Genomic DNA, 22,928 nt, shown 5'->3' on the forward strand with positions numbered 1-22,928 from the left:
GCTATAATTTGTTGAAGTTACTTTTTGTAGTGAGTTTTCTCTTAATGATTAAGTTATTAAAATGATGAAACTGAGCTATCTACATCAAAAGTGTATGTAATATAATTTGTTTATAAGAGTGGTCCCCAACATTTTCTTCCCGAGGGCCGCAGATCATACTAAAATCGTTCTCACAGGATAAAGCACATATAAAATATCAAAATTGTTTTACTTTTTTCTAAATGAAATGGGAAAATATGGAAAAGGAAAGAAAATTGCAAATCAATAAAAGTTGTTATCATTATTTGATGCTTATTTTGTTAAATGCAACCTGTTTTCAGAAACTTACTTCTAAATATTTGACTCCTAATTTGTAACATTTTCATTAATTGCATTCTTTGAGTTGTAACATTTTAAAATAACGGGCCACACGGATCAGTTTCGCGGGCCGGATGTGTCCTGCGTGCCGTAGGTTGGGCACCACTGGTATATAATATTGTTAGGGTTGAAATAAAAAAAGGAACTCCCAGGTAACATCATTATAATTTTTGAGCTGTAATCATAGTACTGCTTTTGCAATGCTTCTGAAGGGTTGGGGGGGGGGGAGCAAGAGGGGGGGGTCGGGGCTTAGTGTTTTTTTTTGTATATATTGGGAGTGCTAACATCCTGCAAAAATTCAGCTTTCTCTTAATTTGTTGCGACACGAAAATGTTATAATCATAGCACTGCTCTTGTAATGTTTCGGAGGGGGTGGGGAGGAAAGCAAGAGGGGTGGGGGTCGGGACTTTGTGTTTTTTTAATGTATACTTGGTGTGCTAACATCCTGCCAAAATTCAGCTTTCCCTAAATTAGTTGCGACAAAGCCTATTTTTTTACCTTCATTGACTGGGCTATTAGAGATGACGATATAAACTTAACGCTACAATGTCTTCAATGTACTTGCCATAAAGTAAAAATAGCAACTCATATAATATGTAATTTCATAAAAAATCACATATTTAACATCCTTTATACCACATATTTTAAAACTTTTTTTTAATCAATTGATTCATTAACGATAGATTAACAGCACTTAAAGCAAATAGTCTGATTTAAAAAATCAAATCTTTCTCTAAAAATAGACATCTAAAGCTTGGCAAATATAAGCAAGGCAATTTGATTACATTTAATACAACTATAGTTTTAACATATAGATATCTATTTTATGCAATAATAGTATGAAAGGAATGAATCATGCACCAAAATATGGTTAATCTACTAACACTACTAATATTTACATCATGATGATGGTACTGTTGTTATTACTTCATTTTTTACTCCAATTTTTTTATTAATAGCTTTAGGATATGAAACTTAATCAATAATGATTGGAAACTTAACAAAATAAAAAGTTCAGACAAATGCTAAATATTTCACTTAGATGTAAAAATTTAAGTGAAAGAAGATACATACAATAAAAAGAAAGAAAAAATAAACACTACCAAAAAAAAACTTTATCAAAACAATGCAAAAAATGCACATCAATAAAGCTCAATTGCAGATTTTAACAATATAATTATACTATAACAAAGTAAAATGTGAATGAGATTCAAATAAATCACTGCATAGCTGCTTCTGTGTCATAAAAATGTGGTAAAAATATGTATAATCTCAAAATTGCAAACATATAAGATAATAAAACAGGAAATCTGGGGGGGGGGGGGGATGAGATGCCTATAACTTAATACATGATTTTAATTCAAGCAAAAGGAAAAAAAATCTTTAAATCAAAATAGAATTTTAATAGTACAATTTCATACAGTCAAACCTTCTTCACATAAGAATTCTTGACTTTCTTAAAGCTCAAAACACTGTGCTTCTGTTGTTTTGTCCTCTCCTCCTCCATTTTTTTTCCAGTAATACACACAAAATGATTTTTTTTTTCTTTTTTCATTATTTTTGTCTGAGTGCTTATGTAAAAAAGTTTCATCAAATCATATTTGAAGCAAAAGTGAAAATGCATTAGTAGCTAAGAAAATGACTAGAAAAGCTTTAGATAAAAGAACATATTTAATACAACACACAAAGGAATTGAATAGGAAGAAAATGACTAGATAAGATGAAAATGCAACTTCATTTAATTAATTATTTTTTTAAAATGTACAGTGCAATGTTTAACACGAAAAAACTTAACTGAGTTAACATTAAATTATACAGTGGTCCAAACAATATAATGTACAATTGAGTGCAAAACTTTCAACAAGAAAGTCTGTAAACATACAAAAAAATTGGACTCCTCAGTTTTGTGTCAAACGTTTTTCACTGTTGCAACTGTGTTGCTCATTAATGGGAAATGGAAGAATATTGTACAAGCCATTGTGTACTACCGGAACTTTTTTTTTCAGTGTTAGGAGGAACACAATGCACATAGTTTTCACCTTTTAAATTTCCAAACTGTGCCACATTTGCAAAGTAATGTTAGCCAATTTCAACAAACTAACTGAAGAATGATTTTCAAACAGCACAATGAATTATGAAAAGAAGTTTATAAAACATGGTGTGAGTTGATGAAATAATTTAACAGCTGTTTTGCTCTGGAAAGGCACTTAAAAAACGCCTCTGATTTAATGCTGAAAATAAGTGCACTGTATTCTTATCCCATATTCATGTTACAACTAAACAAAGATTCTCCGAAAAATTGGATTTTAGTGTTCTCCTGTATTTGTATAAATATTTCAGCTTTTCACATGTTTGAAAAAATTGCATAAAGGCTTTCTTAAGTTGTACATACTAGTATTTAAGTGATGTTGGAACCCGTAAATGTTAAAAAGTGAAGTCTCAAAATTTTGTTTTAAATGAATCATGATGCTATATTTTTAGATGAAATTGTTGAGCTATAAAAAAGCAGTTTTCTCAAAATATGGTTTTTGAAGGTTTTATTATTCTTTTCTCAGAAATTATTGTGCATGTATCCATAAAAAATTTTACAACACGTATTTTATGCGTTCTAGTATTTAACAAATGAGCATTAAGTTAAACCATGTATGTTTATTTTTTCAACAATTTTTGAAAGTATGTCTGACTTATAAAAAAAAAAGGCTTGAGAGGATATTTTTAGCAAATTTCCAGAAAAGGTACACTGAAAGTGATCTATTTAACATTACCCATACAGAGGGTTCCAAATTCCCTTAATTTATGTGCTACCCACATTTTATACTTATTTCTTAAATGCCAAAACATTTAAATACATTTTAAAAACATTACCAATGGAGAAACTATGGTACCACCTGATAAATGTTTTCTACAACATTTCTTAATCTGTTGAAAGATGCCTTTTTGTTCCAGAGTTTTGTGTCTCTCTAACCAAAAAGCATAGAGAAGTACCACAGTAAATTATTTTTTAATTGATGGAGAAGTAACAAAATTTTGAGCTCCAAACATTTTTTAGCATATAATAAAAGTTATAGCTGAGATCTTAATAAATTTGTTTAAATATTATAAGTGAATATTAAATAAATTATGCCGTACAATAGAAAAATACATAGGAAAAAGGATAAAGCATAGGAGGGCTTTTCAACTGATAAAAAATATATTACGACTAGACATCTAAATGGCAGCAACAAAGCATAATTTCCTTTTGATTATCAACTTATGTATCATATAGATCTAATGCTGATTGGAGTTTCTCGGCAACCTGTTAAAAGGAAAAAATATTAGATTAAAACCATGCATATTTATCAGTCTTGCTCAAAATTTGCTGACATTAAGATTTAATTTTTTTTTTAATTGGATGAATTTTGTCAAAATTACTGAGGCATAAATGATGAATAGTAAATGTTGTTGTCTCAGAGCAAGAGAGAGACATCTGATCTCAGTAATAACAGTAAAATATCTTACTGTTGCTTTGTGTTTGATAATATGAAAGATAATAAGTTCAAGTCATGGTTTTCGTATAGACATTGTCCATTTGGCAAAGACTATTCAAGAGAAGTTTTTAATGGAATTGAGAGAAAGACAAAACGGTTAGACTTGTTATTAACTAGGATGCAATATGAAATATATAGAAATTTTATGTTGTATTACATTTTTACTCTAAAGTTATATCCTATTCATTTAAAGCTATCTGAATTCCTAGTTTCCTTCAGTCAGAACTAAATGAGAATAATGAATTTGAACCAAAAACTAAGATGAGTATTGCTTCTGCTAATAATGGTCTAAGAAATATTTTAAATATATCATCATTCTGTCACCAGAATGACAGTCAAGATTCCCAACATTTTCCAACTAATGCTTCATTCTGGCTACTGAACCACATATTTCTTTATTATATGATTCAATTTAAGTTAGAGCTTTCTTTTTCCCTTATTTAACTATAAGATAACCACACTATATATTTTCCCTCCGTCAGCATAAGATATTTTTTCCACCTCAAGTTTTTTTCAATCATGTACTTGTGCAAACTAGATTTTCCTTACTAATCATGCATGTTTACTGTTAAAATGAATTAAGTTGTCTGATAAAAGGAGATATTCATAAAAACGATTTTACAAGCTCCAAATATTAGTTAAAAAATAATGAAAAATAAAGAGTAAACGGTGGACATTTTTCTTTTATTAACTCCTCATTTTTTCTAGATCTCTCAGCAGTTGGACCAGTATTGATTTTTAAATAAGGATGAAATTCATTATATTCTTTAAAAAAAAAATTGATTTTCTAGATCCATTCTAAGTAATGAAATATTTAAATATCAGAAATATATAAATATAAATGGTAGGAGCGCATCTTTTACATCTAGTAAATTATAATCAAAATAACTTTAACTCAACTACATTTATTAATATTTAAAAAAAAAAAAAAACAAGGAAACACAAATGCTCTGAAGCAATGACACCTACTTACATAACATAAAACCACAAAGTTTGAAGGGAAAAAGAAGAAGGTTCTTACTTAAAGAACCGCTAATAAAATCTGTGGAAAGATATAGTTACAAAATCACTTCAGAAAAACAATTATTAGACAGACATTTTATCGCATCTTCATTACTTTGACTACTTCAGGGAAATATTGCAATTAGTGTCTTAATAACTCATTCAATTGATAAAATTATACTTGGATTTTTAATCAATGAGATGTTGATCAACATAATGTTGATCACTTGTTGGTAGGGAGTAAAAAAACATTATAAAACAACAAGAAAAAAAAATTTTAAAATTAGTTTTTTTTAAATTTAAATCAGATTTTTTGGATTTTTTGAAAATGCTTTCGGAAGCTACATTAAATAAATGACTCATAATTATTACCACAACTACATTTAAAATTGTTATTTTTTTCATTTCATTTTTTTCATGACCATCATATTTCAGGCAAGTTCACCGAAAACATTTATAATGTGATGTAAACCAATTTAAAATGAATACATATAATTCAAATTAAATTTACTACAGACAACCTAGTACCATACCATTAATAGGGGTACCCCTCCCCCAAGAACAATGACACACTCCCTCCTCTCCCAAATATCAGACCCCAAGAATCATCCCCAAGAGTGGGAGTCACCAATAGAGAGGAAAATACCTCTAAAAACACCTGCCCAAGAAATTTCAAAGGCTCAGTCTGAGCCAGGCACCCTCCCCCCTCTTTTATTTGGAACCTTTTCTATAATAAGGAAAAATAGTGAAGAATAAACACATTAGATTATGCTATATGTGATAAAAATCAAGTGACAGTTTGATGAAGAAGTAACAAAAATTGTTTTTGTTTTGATTAACATCAGTTTATTCATTAATTTTTTTAAGAGCCATCATATAGATTTAAAAAATAACAATACCTTTCAATGTATAGAAATAGTATCTTCAAATCAGACAGCTACCCATTTTTATTTGCCTACTTAGTTGGAAATGTACATAAAATCGATTTATTCACTGTTTATGTGTATAATTACAGTTAAAAAAATATATAAGGGTGATTCTTCAAAAACCGGACATTTTCCACTCACAATTTAAAAAAAAAAATAAAAATGCTTTAAAAAAATCTGAAAAAAAAAAAACCCCTCTTAGTGAGGAACTTATAAAGAGAAAAATAGAGGGAACTCTCTTTAACTATGCTACACCCCTGAAAACAGGGGTTTAAATTTTCACACACCAGGAGAGTTGCAAAATGAGTTTCATCAAAGGTTATCAAAAATTTAACTATAGTAATAAAGAAATAACAGTAACCAAATCAAAAAGTATGTTATTGCACACAAAGCAAATCTATGTAAAACTTCCCTTAACCAACACTCTCCAATAGCAAACATGTCATCAAGTCCTACTACTTTCATATAGGTTATTACATATTATTCACTCTGTATAACTTACACTTCGAATAACGGAGTTATTTTAACCAAAAAAAATTACATTGCTATACTGAAAATTCTAAATTAACAAATTAATGACAATTTTCGTATTAAGTTCTACTGTTTGCTATTTCTAATTCTCTAATTTAGAAAAGGATTTACCTAATTCTAGAAAGTTGTGCTCTAATTTATCTAAGTCAGAAATTTAAAGCATCTTCATTTACCTATTCGAGCGACATTAAAATAACAGAATGTATAACCAACAAATCTTTTTTTGAAAGATTCCTCTGAAGAAAAAAGGGAAAAAATAAATAAACAGAATTTTTCTACTGCTACATTTTTAATTACTGTTTTTGCCAAATTCAGCTTTTTTTAAAAAGTCATAATCTTATTTTCTAACTAATGTATTGGAAATAAATTCCATTCTACTAAATGTATTACCAGTCTGTTATAAATAATGCTAGGAGAGGGATCTTTTTTGCATCAAGAGCATGACATTTTGCGCCAGGAGAACGATTTTTTTTTTTTTTTTTTGCGCCAGTAGAATGATATTTTTCTTACAACTTGCCTGTTACGTAGGTCCAGGGTTATAACTAAGGTAAAGAATGTTATTTTTCTATTCTAACCTCTTAATTCAACAACACACTATGAGCAGGATTATTCTTGTTCTTTTAATTAAAGAAAAAATGTTGTCCAGGAGAATGACATCAAAATTGTTACATACCCATTTTTTAACTTCAAAATTTTAATAAAAATAGCAGACAAATCACATTATCAAAATACTCGAGGAATCCAATAAAATGGCAATAATGAACTGCGTTATAGTACAGCAGATCAAAAATTCCCTTTTTTAATCTATAATAATTGAACTTATTCCCAGGACAGGAGAATGACATGAAAACCTGGGGACAGATTTTAAAATGATATTCCTTGATTTTTTTAGCAATTACATTTCTTTAAAGTTATGTTATTTTATACCTTCAAAGGATGCATAATTTAACAGTAGATATTAAATTTGTGGAATGTTGACTTAAAAATTTAAAATGATTTCAGTATATTTCAGAAACGAATTGGGACATGTCAAAAGCTTTCTGGCTTTTTAAAAAATTTTGGTGGAAAAAATAAATAAAGTATTGTTTTAATAAGAATGGAATAATATTGGAAAAATTATTTCTAACTATTAAAAATAAAAAAAAAATTTCTAGATCAAACAAGTCTTGTGTTAGGCTCCAGGGACATAATATTGTTAGGATTTTGGAGAATCACGCATACACAAACTTCTATCTTTTCAAATAAATAATCTTTATGTTTGATTTAAATTCATATGATCATGCTTTAACTTTATTTATGAACTCATGGTTGAAATAATATCAATTTTAAGCTTCCTCTGTCTATTTTGTACAAATATGCTTACTGTAGCTACAGGCCTCATTTGCCAGGACTTTTTTTCACACAGGGATCAAAGTGACCAACTGACAAACTATAGGGCATTTTTTGAAAAAAATATAGGACACATTTTGAAAAAAAAATGGGATTTATAGGACACCGAAAAAAAGGATATATAATGAATAAAGTTTGCACAAACATCAATAAAAAGTTACTTTTTAGTGCCATTGATGAAAAAATATACATACATAAAAAATTTTTTATACATGTCTTATTGATTCTTTACTGTTACAATATAAAAATTTAAATTTCTCACACAAATAAATAAACAAATAAAAATTGTGAAGTCTGAATGTCAGTCACACATTTGCGTTTAAGGCAATAATTTTAATTTAGTATTCCCCTCATCTATCATTGTCTGAGCTGAATTAATGATTTCCTTAAATCCTTTCAGTTTATTTCAAAAAGATTTTTTTGTTACATCATTCGATTTAGTTTCCACATTTCTCTCCCTTCTTATTTCATCTTTTGAATTTTTTTTCTTTTTGGGTTTAGTTCCCAAGCACTCTTGGACTGAGTTCGGAAATAATCCACCGGTTACACCACGTGGTTAGTCCAGTGTGGTTATGACATATCTGGAATTTCTCTAGGTAGCCTCGTAGAACAGCTGTGTTTCCGAACGCTCGTGGTTACACCGCGATAGTTCTAGTTCAGCAGCAAGCAACGCTCCAATCAAAGCGTAACTTTCGAGATGGGGAAAGTCACGTGCATTACGATCAAAACATGAGATACGACCGGATTGGCCAACAGACTTTCTGACATTTAAGACCTCGCTAACCGCTTCCAGACAGTGGTGCAACAGGCTGCCACCAAGTCACCTGCCAAAAAACGACTGCAGCGTTTCCGAACGCGGTTAAATGACGTCACTAGTTCAACCGTAAACATTTCCGAACGCTTGCGGTGGCACTGAGGCGACCTATCCTTGTTTCCAAATTCACCCTTGGTGTACTCATTTAATCGACCCACTGAAGGAATGATGGGTGATGCGACCCAGTGGCGTAGCTAGGGGGGCGGAGGGGGCGGTCCGCCCCGGGCGGCACTTTTCTAGGGGCGGCAAATTGACCCTTTTGATATGGAAAAAATAAATGTATTTTCCAGATAAGGAAATTATGGTTTTAATCTGTTACTGCAGGCAAAAAGGATTTAAAAGCACTCAAAAGGACAAAATAACTTTTCTGGGGCATAAGTATTCCTGTAGTTTTCAATTATTCCAAGAAAGTGGCACCACAAACGAAGAAAAGTGCGGCTCAAGTCATTTCGAACCAAACTTTCCCAGAAAAATATGCATGTTTGAACACTCAAATCTATGAATGAAAGCTTGATAATAATAAGAAATTCTCTACCTGAATTGAGCCATACTTTTCTTCGTTTGTGGTGTCATTTTATTGGAAGAATTGAAAACTAGAGGAATACTTAAATATTCCATTCTAACCCAGAAAAGTTATTTTGTCTCTTTGAGTGCATTATGAAAAGTGCATAGTATTTTTTAAAAAATCTGTTACTTAGACTGTTGTAGAGGTTAACTTCAGGAAGACGAAAACAATGAACTTTTCCAATTTTTGTTATAAGAAAAAGCTAAAACAGGATTTTAAGAGAGTTTCTTGAAAGCCTACTAGTAAAACAAAAACTTTTTTTTTTTACTTCAGAAAAATGATGACAAGAGTAAGAAAAAGAGGGGGAGGTATAAAATGTTACACTATACAATTTATTGCTCATCACACTTTATATGTTTTAGAGTTTGCTTTAATTTCCCACTCTTTACAAGAAATCTCTTCTTCAAACGAAGTATAAGGGATTTCCGTTTTCTCGCTTTTTAGAGTAGATAATCTGTCCGACAATTTTGGATATGGAAGGTAAGCGAATTTTATTTCTTAATGTTTGGTTTGGACCCTCTACTTATACAAACATAGTCCAAAATGCGTTTTAAAGAATTCAGTTTCAAATAATTCTGGTTGGAAACCTCTCCCACCCCCACTCTGCAGTCTTATAGTACAAAAATGTTTTTAGGTGGTAGAGCACTTTATATCTCATCCCTTTTCCTTATACAGTAAAACCTGTAAAGTTGACCACCCTTGTAAGTTGACCACCTGTTTAAGTTGACCGCTATTTTCAGGCACGGAATTAGATCTATATCATATAATTGAACCTCTATATGTTGACCTCCTGTTTAAGTTGACCACTAAAGTAGTGCACCACAAGTGGTCAACTTACACAGGTTTCACTGTATCTCCAAAGATAGTTTGGAAATACGTTTTTAGACCTCAATGTTGAAAAATTTCTCGACAGAGTCCATTCCCCTGCCGTTTCCTCTAACGTAGCAAACACAGCCAAAAAGTATATATTTAGGACGTCAATTTAGGCCTTTAATTCTGAAAACTTTCCTGGAAAAAACTCCCACTCTCACTTCTTAAGTCTCAACATCTAGCCTAAAATTACGTTTTTAAAGCTTCGATACTTCAATATCAATTTCTGAAAACAGCATTTGAACCCTGAGTGTCTTTGATCCCCTAAAGTGATCAAATATAGCCTAAAATACGTTTTTAGGACTTTAATTTTGGAAATTTTCCGAGCGAGATATCTTAATCTCCTTTCCCCTCTCACCTAACGCCTCCAAAAATTAAAACTGCGTTTTGAAAACTTCAATTTTGAAAAATTTCCTAGGGAAGAACTCTTCACTCCTTTTCCTAACTTCCCCAAAGGTAGCCCAAAATTTTCTTTCTTAGAAATTTGCGTGAGTAGGAGAGCTCGCTAACCCTTCTTTCTGACAGAAAGTCTAAAATGAACTTCAGCTTTAAAAATGATTTTGAGAGGGAAACTTCCCTCTGTCCTCTCTTCCCTCCTAACATTATAAAACAAAGCCCAAAGTCGGACGTCAATTACGGAAATTTTTCAGGAGAGAAATGCCTGGCTTCACAACATTTTTTATGCCCATTAGGGAACCCCTCAACGACGACACCAAAAAACAGCCTAGAATTGCGTTTTCGAGACTTCGGTGCCGAAAAATTTCCAAAGAAAGAACCCGAACCTTCCCTTTCAACCAAACCAGCAAAGATACCCCAAAATTTATTTCAATTTTAAAAACATTTCAGTAAGAAACCTCAGCACCCCTCTCTCTCCTAATGCCTACAACTGTGTTAGAATACGCATACCGCATTGAGTATCCGACCGTTTCCGATTTCCTCGACTTCTCCTAAGTAGCCTAAGCTGCATTTTAAAATTTCGTAAAATTTCCTTTCGTTGCCCACTGATCCCCTAACGTCAACAAAGAAACACTAAAAGAGACTAATTCTGAAAAAAAATTGGCAGCAAACCCAAAGCGCTCTTTCTAATAACTTTAGACTTTACTAAAATTGCAGTTTTTGACTTAAATTTAGCAGTTTTCTCCAAGTGTGGGCCCTTATCCCCCTTAACTTTTTTTTTCTTTTGAAAAACATAGAGAATAATTAAGTCTTATTTTTTCTTCAATTAAATTTCTAGTTTTAATTTAAATACCTTTGACAGTTTTATGTATTAGCTCTTTCACAACCAAAAGGGCGGCAAATTGAGGAACCGCCCCGGGCGGCAAACTATGTAGCTACGCCACTGATGCGAACATTCCCGACCCGGGAATAGATCCCGGGCCTGCAGCGTGGAAGCACTACCACTAAGCCACTGGGCTTCTTCAATGAATGATGAAAATAAAATTCTTTGGAATTGAACTTACATCTTTAAATTAAGATGAAATTCCAATACTTATCAACGGGGTCTAACTGGAATAATTTTTCACCTGTTTTCCCTTTAAGAGCTTCTTCTTTGGTGAAGCAGCACATAGCTTTCAATAAAAAGGTCACACAACTTGTTATGCAAAAGGTGTAGAATTCTGCCGTGTGCAGGTAAAGGGCAGTAACTGCAAATTTTACATTTTGCATTTTTGTCATCCATTGTATGTTATCTTTATTGTACAAGCTTGCTTATTTGGTTTCCGCTGAAAAAAGGGGCGGAAAAAACGCCAAATTCCAACATTTTAATATTTGTATTGAATTAGCCACACATTTCTACAAATATCTCGAAAACTCATTTCTGCAGATACTGCCGTTTACCTGCACACGGCAGAATTCCTCTGGGTACTTAAATAAAGGGAAAAGCTTTCTGCAAACACAAATCCTAGCTAGAAAATTTTCTGCAAATAATTATTTTGCCTAATTCATCCTTGAATGATGAATTAAATTTATTTTCAAATATGAAAGAAACAAAAAAAAGTGCTTCAAAATCATTTAAAAAAAATTTTGCAAAATTGTTTAAGCTTATTTTTCACCAACTGAAGAAAGCGACCTTAACCATTATTTTTTACCCAATATTGCAGTGGAAAGAGCGGTTCCACACAAGAAAAGAGCAAAGACAAGGCAAAAATGGCAGACAGGAAAATATTTGGAAGAAACAGAAATAAAAAATGTGGGATTTTTTTTTTGTTTCCTTCTCTTTTTTAAAAATACACTTAGAAGTTAAAAATTTCTGCAGAGTATCATTAATATAGGACGCTTTTTGACCGTTTTTGAAAAATATAGGATTTATAGGAAATATAGGACGACTTTGATCCCTGTTCACACCCATCTTTAGAATAGAAAATTAAAATTTCCTCATTGCTTTATTTTTTTTTTTTTGGAAATGAAAGCATTTTTTTTTAGAGAAGTCCTTAAAAAAGGGGCTACTAGTGGAAAAGTAATGACTAAGTTAAGGGTTCACTGGTCCATGACTAAAAATTTAAATTTTCAGGTAGAGTAAGTGGAGAGATTTGAGTCGATAAAAATAGTCAAGTGAAGATAAATCCCAGGGATAAAATTAATATAAAACAGAAAGATTGTACTGGAAAAAGAAAATCATAGAACAAGTAAAATTTAGAATTTAACAAGATTTCTAGGGATTTAGTTAAAAGAAAGATTTAAATTAATATTTTTAAAAAACCAATTTGTTGTCAAACCTGCCTGTTGGTACTAACAATTTATCTTTAACAATTTTTTAATGATACTTTTAATTTAGAATAATAGAGTAATGATGAGAAATATGAAGAATTGGAAGCTGAACAATGCTCAACATATCTTCTGGCTGGCTTTTGATGTGCAGAAAGAAATCAAACATTTTTCAAAACCAGGGGTGTAAAATGACAATGGTTTTAAGCCCTTTGGTATTATTTGAAAACAATAACAGAAAAATGAGACAATAAGACAGTTTGAAGCAAATTAACTAACTTCTTTGGTACAGTACAAAAATACCAATTTAATAAAGAGCAAGTATGAATGAATTTTTATGACTTTTTTACACAAACTCGTTTTTTATGAGGATTCAGTTATAAACGAGTAAATACCATGATCTCTTCTCGCTTTTCATAAGTAAGTTCAACTGCACCTAGAGTTTAATTTTTTAAGTGATTATTTTCAGAACTTTGTTTTTGTCAAAACTTTTCCACAAGGGGGGAAAATCTATTTACACATTTAAACTCCAAAATATAAAGTTTGAAAAGTTGACAGTAAAAAAATGAAAACATAACTAGATCATATAGCTAAAACAAATTAATTACCTTTAGATAAAATTGAACTTGTGCTTGCAGAAAATCTTGGATCATGCTTTTAAACTCTCCAACTTGTTCTTGTTGAAAATGAGTTATTTCAGCCAAAACAGCATATGAAATTATGTCCGTACGACGGTTAATGGCAAAGACATTTTCCTGAGAAAGTTTTCCTTCCTCTAATAACTTTTGATGTTCCCGCTTTTTATGTATTGCTCCCTATTTCAGAAAAGAAGCACAGTTAGTTTTCTGCTTACATGTGCAAGGCAGAACTGTTCTATTGACACAAAAATTAGTTCAACAGAATGTAACAGTAGAAAAGACATTTTTGCAAATATTAGACTTTTTTACCTTAAAGCAAAAACGCAATTTAAGTATTAAAAAATATTTGTATGCCATTTTTTTCTGTTTTTAATTATTCAGTAATTTTATTTTGATTAATTAGTCCTTTATTTTAAGGCAAATAAGCACAAAAGTGACAACCGGCAACAGGAACTGATCTCAGCTACATTGCTCTTTCAAATAATAAACCCTTATGAAGAACAACAGCACTCTTGAAACTGTTCACACGATTGCATAAAACAGTTATTTCCCATAAACATTTTAAAATGCCTACATCTCTACTGAAGTATCATTTTTCCTAATTTTGAGATTAGCTTCGGGTTTCAAAAGTTGAAAACAAGGGATTCTGACTCAGCAGTCTGTGCAAAAATTTAGCCTGGCAACATCTTCTGTGTTAATAAATTTAAAAATTGAATCAAGTCCCCTCTGACTCTCCTTTGCCCAAGACTAAACATATTAATGCTTTTAAGCCTGGAATCATAATCTATGCATCTATTGGCTAATCTACAAGCTCTCTTGTGAATCCTTTCCAACAAGGCAGTATTTTTCTAAAAAATAAAGAGATCAAAACAAACAGCATTCATCCTCAGGTGCAACTAAGTTTCTGTATATAGGCAGTAAAACTTGCTTTAAATTATGCAAAAAAACTACTGAAAACTAGTATTCTGCTAGTTTTGTTATTTTCTATGCTACACTTATGACAGTTTTAACTAATTATTGGGTTGTTCGGAAAGTAATTTCGTTTTTTTTCCCGTCAGAGGACTTAATTACGTTTTTTCGAAACCAACTTCACACTTAAGCCGCATAACCATTATATGTCTTGAGAGCTGATATTGCAAGGCTTGTGTGTGAAAAAGTTCTATTAATTCTACGCAGTAGTTTTTGGTTGGTGCCCTTTTAAATATGGAGAGCAATAAGCAGCAGTTTCGTCATATTTTACTTTTTTACTTCAGAAAAGGTAAAAATGCTGTCCAAGCGAGAAAAAAATTGACAGATGTGTATGGAGAAGGCGTGTTAACAGTACGCCAGTGCCAGAACTGGTTTGCAAAATTTCGATCCGGCAATTTTGATGTCGAAGATGCACCACGGTCTGGAAGGCCGGTCGAAGCTGACAAAGATGCGATAAAGGCATTAGTTGATGCAAATCGGCGAATAACCACACGAGAGATCGGTGAGAGATTAAATTTGTCGAATTCGACTGTTTATGGCCATTTGAAAGGCATGGGCTTAACCTCGAAGCTCGATGTGTGGGTGCCCCATGTCCTTACGGAGCGAAATTTGTGTCGTCGCGTTGACGCGTGTGATTCGCTCCTCAAACGTCAAGAAAATGATCCATTTTTGAAGCGGATTATTACTGGGGACGAAAAATGGGTTGTATACAACAATGTTAAACGCAAGAGGTCATGGAGCAGAAAAGATTAACCGGCTCAAAGCGCGTCAAAAGCCAACATTCACCAAAAAAAGGTGATGCTCTCCGTTTGGTGGGATGTCAAAGGAAACGTTTTTTTTTGAGCTTTTGCCGGACAATACAACGATTAATTCAGAAGTCTATTGTCATCAGCTGGACAAATTGAATGATTCACTTAAAGAGAAGAGGCCCGAATTAATCAACAGGAAGGGTGTAGTGTTCCACCAGGATAATGCGAGACCTCACACAAGTTTGGTCACTCGCCAAAAACTTTTACAGCTTGAATGGGACGTACTGCAACATCCACCATATTCTCCAGATCTGGCGCCTTCCGACTACTATTTGTTCCGGTCCCTGAAAAATTTTTTGGATGGCAAAACCTTTACCTCAAATGAAGATGTCAAAAACCACCTGAACCAGTTTTTTGCCAGCAAGGACCAAAACTTTTATGAGAGGGGAATTATGTTACTGCCAGAAAGATGGCAAAAGGTGTTGGACCAGAATGGCCAATATATAATTTAGTAAAATATTTATTCATTATACGAAAACTGTCTTTCATATTCCCCAAAAAAAAACGAAATGATTTTCCGAACAACCCAATAAAACATTCAGATGAACAACTTTTTCTGATTTACCAATAATCTAGCTCGGTAAATAATAGCTTAACACATTTATATCTATGACCAAAATGAAGCATTTGACATGTTCTAAAATTGAACAATATGTAGTTAAAAGGAGGTAACAAAAATAAATATCATATTGAAAAATGGTACCAAAAAGATTTTACATAAAATGTAAGGATTTTTTTTTTATAATTTGAAGCAAAACTTTCAAAAGCCTGAAATGCAAAATGCTCCATTTTGAGATCCATTAAATATAATGAACAAAAAAAAGTAAAAAATAAAGAAACTTATATAGTCATTGTAATTGATGTCTATTTGTTCTTAAGAATCTTATAAGTCAATAAGGTTTTTTTTTTTTTTTTCCCACACTAATGAATGCAAAAATTTATCTTATGGTAACATTTATTTTGATTTCCGCAAGAGAATCCGGAGCTGTTTGGAACAAAAAAAAAAAAAAAAAAAAAAGAAAGTGGAAAATCCTTTAAATAATTCATTTAGCATCAATCTTTTACAGGTTTTAAAAGGCCAAAGAATATTTCATATTGATTTTTTCTTCTGACAGAGAAATTTCTGTATCCACTTTAGTGAGAAAAATTATGAATAAATGGCCGTTGGAAGGTAAAGGGCTGTATCTGCAAATTTTCCATATTTCTTCTTGCATTTTTGTCATCTATTGAATTTGAGCTTTACTGTCAAGCTTGCTTATTTAGTTTCTACTGAAAATAAAACACGAAAAAAGTGCAAAATCTCCCTATTATTAGTATGAAATCGAAAAGGCGTTTCGTCAAATATCTCAAAAGCTCATTTCTGCAGATGTTGCCCTTTACCTTCTCATGGCAGTATATACAAGGGTTATTCCAAAAGTTTTAGGTCTTTTTTTTAAATACTGCCAAAAAATGTTTCAAAATAACCGTTAAGGTTACATTCCTTACATCTTTTTCTGGTTTTCTACGTAGTTTCAAGACAAACTGAAACATTTATTACATCATTCAAAAAGCTTTCGAATGCTTCAGTCAAAAAAATGGGCTGCCAGTGAGGATGACGAGTCTTTAACAGCTTCTTTCATTTATTTGTCTGTGACAAAATGCTTGCCGCTGGGAAACTCCTTTAGGTAGCAGAACAAGTGGAAATTGCTCGGCACCAAATCCAAACTGCACAATGGGTTGTCCATCTATTCCCATTCAAAAGACTAAATCAGAGTTTGGGTTTCATCGCAGTATGGGGACTGTCATTTTCAGAAATAATAACACTTGAGAGGTCAAAAGGCCACATTTTACCATTGAAACATTTCTTGCTGACAAAAACTGAATCACTCGCCTTTCTTCACAATCATTGTGCCAATAATGGAGGTGTTAGAGGCGCAAAGCATGCCAGGAATCGGCCCACATGCATGTTTTTTCCCCCGAGCGAAATTTCAACAATTACGGTGAAACAGACCTTACTTTTGAAATACTCATAGTATTTACGTATGTATTTAATACAGAGATCGAAACATCAATGGCGACAGACAACTAGCTCTCTTTTAGAATGAGAGAAAAAAAATCAGCATCAATATAATTTTTTAATTTTTATTCTACAAGTTATCGTTATCTCTGTCATCTTCAAAACTCCAAGTAAAGTGATATTTTACAAGCAAAAAAATAGTAACACTTGTAAAAATTTAGATTTTTCAAACATCAACATTTTCTACATTGTTTTTTTTTTTTAATGCATCTTTAACATCATCATATGAGTAAACTAGGGTAAAAGAATTAAATAAGTCAATAGTTTGAAATTTAATTCAGAATTGAAGAATTTAGTTTAGAGGACAATTAAAATCAGAAAGTTGGCAAATTTACAAGAAAACAGAATGGTGTTTTACACACATTTTTACAGTTGCATGCATTTATATCCTTCAAAAAACTGAATGGGGAGGTTTCCTTTGAAGTTTTATTTACGTATTTTTTAACATTTGAGGTTTTAGTAGAAATATGTCTTTAAAATAGTTCAAGAAAAAGAGTTTTTTTTCTGCTTCAGTTTTAATTTGTTGCAGTTTTAACTTTCATTGGACTCTGTGCATATTTGTATGTTTATATATAGATATCTATATTTATTTATACATATATTAAATAATTAGCCAAATTATTATGACCACTTGACACTTATATGTAGATTGGCTATAACTCCCAGTTTTTGTCAATGTAAGGCAAAATAGCAATATAGAGGGAATGCCTTTTAATGGTCTTTGAACCGGGGAAAACTTCAGTCTCTTGAAGTGTCCAATTCAGTATCAGCAAAATGGCAACACTTTTGATAATAACAGTTATTAAAGTTTACAAATAGGGAGCTACTAAGCAAGAAACCAGGTTTCAATGTTAGGTTTGTGGTCATAACTGGCCTAATTGGAACGAATTCTTTGCCTGAAAGGAGACTTGCTACAGTTGTTCAGTCCAAAAACACAGCAACAGTACTTCAAATTGTGGGGAAATTGAATTACCAAACAACTATGAAACTCTGTGAATGATATGTCTGCTGCACATAACATCCTTTAAGCTATAGCAACTGATGACCTGTTCGAAAGGCTAAACTATCTACCTTGAGTAAAAACAGACATCCTCAATTTGACAAAGAGTGCACCGATTGGACAGAAGATGATTAATAAGGGCCATCTGATCTGATGAATCACATTTTTTACAGCACCATGCAAGTGACAAGTTGGGAATATAAAAAAAAAAACAGCATGAAAACATTGATCCCTACAGCATTACCAAAGTTCTTTAAGCATATAGAGGATATATCATGATTTAGCACATGTTTCCATGGCATTCTATGGGTACTTTAATTCGTGTGAAACAAAATCTGAATGTCCAAGGATATTTAAAAGTTACTGCAGATCAAATATAGCCTTTCACGTTCATGGTATACCTTGTCAAAGATAGATACATCCAGCAGTACAATAAATTGTACAAAGCTGGCAAGGTTTGCAAATGACTTGAAAAACATGACAGACATTACCTTACTTAGTTGACTTGCACACGCACCAGATCTCAATCTAATTGAAAATCTGTGAGATGAGATAGAAAGGGTCGCCAAGCAGCTGGACCCAGAAGATTTAAATCTTAATTGAAAGTGCAATTTCTTGTATATGATCTCTAATTTCATGTATCCCCTAGCAATATCTCATCCAATCCACGTCAACCAACAGTATTATATTCATTCAGTATTCAGAGCATAAGATGACTCATACCTGAATAGAGGAGGTGGTCATAATTTATCTACTCAGTGTATAACGTGGTTGTAACAAACTTCAAGGGACTAAATTTTGTTCGTTGCATCGGAAATTTTGTTGCAATGGAATTCAAGCAATATAATAGAAATTAAATTAAGACTGAACATTTATTTTGATAAAACAGATATTTTGTTGCATTGTATCCATTATAACAGAATTTCACTGTGTATATTATTAATAGCATAGTACAAAATTTTTGCTTTAGTTTAGAGTTTTCCCTTCGTTCTTGTTTCGTATACAATAACATTTATGGTGACATTGATTTTTTTTTTCACTGAATATCTTCCTTAAAATATTATCACTTTTAGTACCTATTTGTATCAAAAGTTGAAGTGAAATCATGGATTTTGCCATGTTTGAACAAAATTTTGAGTTTGCTTTTAAAATTAAAATTATGAAACAAAACTATGCTACTATTTCTTTTTGATATTCAACAAGATACTGATGGGTAAATTTTCAAATTATGTGACAAAAATAAAAACAAATATCTAAAAAATTTAAAGAATAAAAATGATGTACGACGCATAAAAGATAAATTAGCATATGTATGATTTTTTTTAATAACATAATATCAGCATTCAGTTAAATAAACTTTGCCAATTTTTACCTTCTGTATTTGAATGATTTCAGGCCATGATGCTAAAATGCCTTTGTATTCATGTAAAACGTCCCCGAATGGCTCTAAGTCATTTCGTGGCTACATTCAAATAGAAGAAAAAGAAAATGTAATGAAAAAAACAGAGTAAAAATAACAAAAATGAAACATGTAGCATGCTTGTTTTTTGGATTCAAATTCAATGTTTCAAAATGTAAACAATACATAAAACTTTACAGATGTAAAAAATTATACACTTTTGTGAATTTACAGTCAACTCTTGGTAACTTGAAGTCCCAAGGGGCTGGCAAAACCGTTGGAGTTATTGGTAATTCAAGTTATGAGAAGTTTTCACAACAGTATCAAGAGTTTGGGAAATGATGAAAAATTCCAGATAAAGAAATATTCAAGTTATAAGCTTCGATTTATCGAGATTTGAATGTACTTAACATAACTTCATTCACAAAGTAAAAATTTTAACCAAACAAAATGTGTGAGTTTATCTAAAAATTTTTTAGAAAATCATTTCATTGGGAGGTGTAATGGTATAACTGCAAAAATTATTTTAGTATATCCTCAATGTAAAGTGCTGTGTATTTATTTTTCTTTACTATTATTTTTGCTCTTTGAATAATAATTGAAGAAAAGCTGGCTTTTATCTTTCTGAATGCTTTTAGGATACCTTCAGGCTGGGATTCATAGGAATGAATACAATGAAAGCCGTTTTTTAGCTTTTAAGTCACTGCTTCGGAGCAGGAAAATCACCATTTGACTGCAGGTAGAAGCAAAATAAAATCACCTATTTTGCCTAGGCTATAGCAAAAATGACCAATAATACTTTAAAAAGCGGGGAAAATGAGTGCAGGTTGAAGCAAAATAAAGCTATTTCAGAGCAGGAAAATTTAAGCATTTGTTAAGTTAAAGCAAAAAATACAAGTTTGGAGCTGTAGGCATGTGCAGAGCTTTAACATTTCAGATGCCACCATACTTTGGGTTTAGGAGTTTAGAACAGGGTTTCTTAAAGGGGCCATGGTAAAAACCAAAGGGGCCACAGTATATATTTTAAAAATAGGAGAGTCTTGCAAAGGAAGGAGGGGGGGGAGATTAACGTTTTTAAACTGGTAAACTGTTTTAGAAGAAGACAAAAAATTTCACCTAATTTTGACTTAATCTATAATGCATATATAAATGAAAAAAAAATATATATATATATGTATTTAAACAAAATCATAACACAAAGTACCAAATGCGCATGTCTTTTTTTTTTTTCTCAAACAATTCTTTAAAGTTATTTTGAAATAATAATACATGCAATTTGGAATTGCAAAAAAACATTTATCTGCAAGAAGGAACTTATAATGGGTCCTTAAAGGAAGACATTAAAACTTTACTTATAAGAGCTTACATGACTTGTTCTTCAGAGAAGAAAAATTTACAGAAGTGACTTTGTTAAAACTGCTTGCTTTAGAAAAAGTTCAATTAAAATTTGTCTTTTTTCATGTCACCATATTACTGAGTTGTGTTTTTGAAATATCTCTCTGAATAATTTATTTTGAATTTTACAAAAATATAACTTTTTATTTTTGAAATCATGTGGTGTACATTGCATTTTTAAACCAATTTTCCCTAAAGAGCTTTTTAGAAAAGAAAAAAGATAAAATAAGAGCATGAAAGAAGAGAACACCATCAAAAATATATCTCTGAAAATAAAAATTAGTGAAGAAATAAATTTAAAAAATAATTAATAGAATATAAGTTACAAAATGTTTAAAAAGTTTGAAAGTAGGATTTTGAGACATGAAAAACATTCCTATGAATGTATTTCTCCTAATACTCAATTTAAGGTTCTCCTGAAATTAAAGGCTCATGAAGCTGGAAGAGGCTCATTCACATGCTTTGCAGTTTGATCTAAGCAAAATTTGTTCATTTTTGTACAGTGAAACTTCAGACAATACTCTGGGGGACATTTTTTGAGTTTTGTGTAAAACCACATCTTGACAAAAAAAAAAAAAAAAAAAAAAAAAAAAAAGAAAGAAAAAAAAAGGAAAGGCTTTGAATATAAAACTTATATTATTGTTATTTTTTTAATCTACATTTTCAAGGCTACTTTCAACAGATGAATAGTGTATGTTTTGTAATGATAATATATGAAGGGGAAGTTAAAATATTTTAACTTATAAACCAATAACACCTGTAATAAAATATGTGTACCAAAAAATCAAAGACATTACACAGATTCTGAACATACTTTGTAGTTTTCTGTTCAATAGGTTAAAACTGGGGGGGGGGGGAATCTTTAAACAGTTAATATTGATGAAGTTCATTGATTGGTTAAAAGGATTGATTCTGAAAATTTATCGAAGCATCATTTCAAAGCAAAATAAAAATGCTGCAAGCAGTTTCATTCTAAATGAAAATGTTTATAAAATTATAAATCTTTCCCCTAATTCAATTTCATTACTTGTTTTGTTTGCCAATTAAAGAGATATTTTACTTTTTATAAAATTAAAAATTTCAATTTCAATACAATTTTCTTCTACAGCCAATGTACTTCATTTTATAAAAAACCTGACCTTTAAATATTACTTCACGTTCTTCAGTTTTTAAGATTTATATACTGATAGAATTTTTTGCAATACAAATCTGCATTTTATTTTTCCTACACTTGTATGTGTACACATTGGAAATAAATATTCTAATTAAAATATTTACATTTAAAACATTAATTATCTTGAAAAAGCCAAAATGTAACACCTATAATTTTGAAAGTAGCTTATTTGGCTTCATTTTGATATCATCTAATGCTTTTCTTTTTACTTAATTTTTTAGCCTCACATTGAATGTTTTACAAATCGCATTATATAACATTACATTGTTTAAACATTCCAGTGAAATTGTTCTTTCAGAATTAGGGTGATTACTTCACAATATTATATATGCTATTCTTTATCATGGTGATCTAACACCAAGTAAGCAATTCGCTGAAATTCTCAATTAGTTTGTCTTTTAAGCTGTCAAATCTCTTTTGTTCGGTAATCATGTTTGGTGTTTACAAAAACAAATGCCAGTGTCTATTTCCTACATATGGTAAATAAAACAAGTTCAAAAAAAAAAAAAAAAAAAGGAATCAGCAACACACATTACACATACATACGAAACCTTTATATTATACATGCTGGGGCAACGGAGCAGTATGATGCTCAAAAGGGAGTCACAAGTTAAAAAAGGTTGAGAAACCCTGGTTTAGAGCATAAGTATATAATGGCAGGATCTAAGCATAAAACAGAATTTTTAAGGCAACTGATGCATAGAATTAGAAAACAAATACAATCCCACCCCCCTTCCTGATTTCCAGTTTTAGCAAACATTAATTTGCACAAACAGGGGTAATCTGGCCCTCATTCCCATCCCA

The 22,928-nt window shown here is 31.4% G+C and overlaps 1 protein-coding gene across 2 annotated transcripts in view; it reads right to left on the reverse strand.

Annotated features, from left to right (window-relative positions):
* Positions 1-1,467: 1,467 nt before the first annotated feature.
* Positions 1,468-22,928, reverse strand: part of LOC129218436 (sorting nexin lst-4-like) — a 91,253-nt gene continuing 69,792 nt past the window's right edge. Inside the window, exons 15-17 of one of the 2 annotated variants that reach the window (XM_054852701.1) lie at positions 19,529-19,618; positions 13,293-13,499; positions 1,468-3,652 (exon numbers count right to left, since the gene is read on the reverse strand). In XM_054852701.1, coding sequence (XP_054708676.1) covers positions 3,608-3,652; positions 13,293-13,499; positions 19,529-19,618 — 342 coding nt within the window. In that variant the 3' untranslated portion in view covers positions 1,468-3,607. The remainder of the gene's footprint in view (positions 3,653-13,292; positions 13,500-19,528; positions 19,619-22,928) is intronic. The other variant, XM_054852700.1, reaches the window with a different exon arrangement.

The sequence above is a fragment of the Uloborus diversus genome, chromosome 3 (assembly GCF_026930045.1).
Source record: "Uloborus diversus isolate 005 chromosome 3, Udiv.v.3.1, whole genome shotgun sequence".
NCBI classification, from domain to species: domain Eukaryota; kingdom Metazoa; phylum Arthropoda; class Arachnida; order Araneae; family Uloboridae; genus Uloborus; species Uloborus diversus.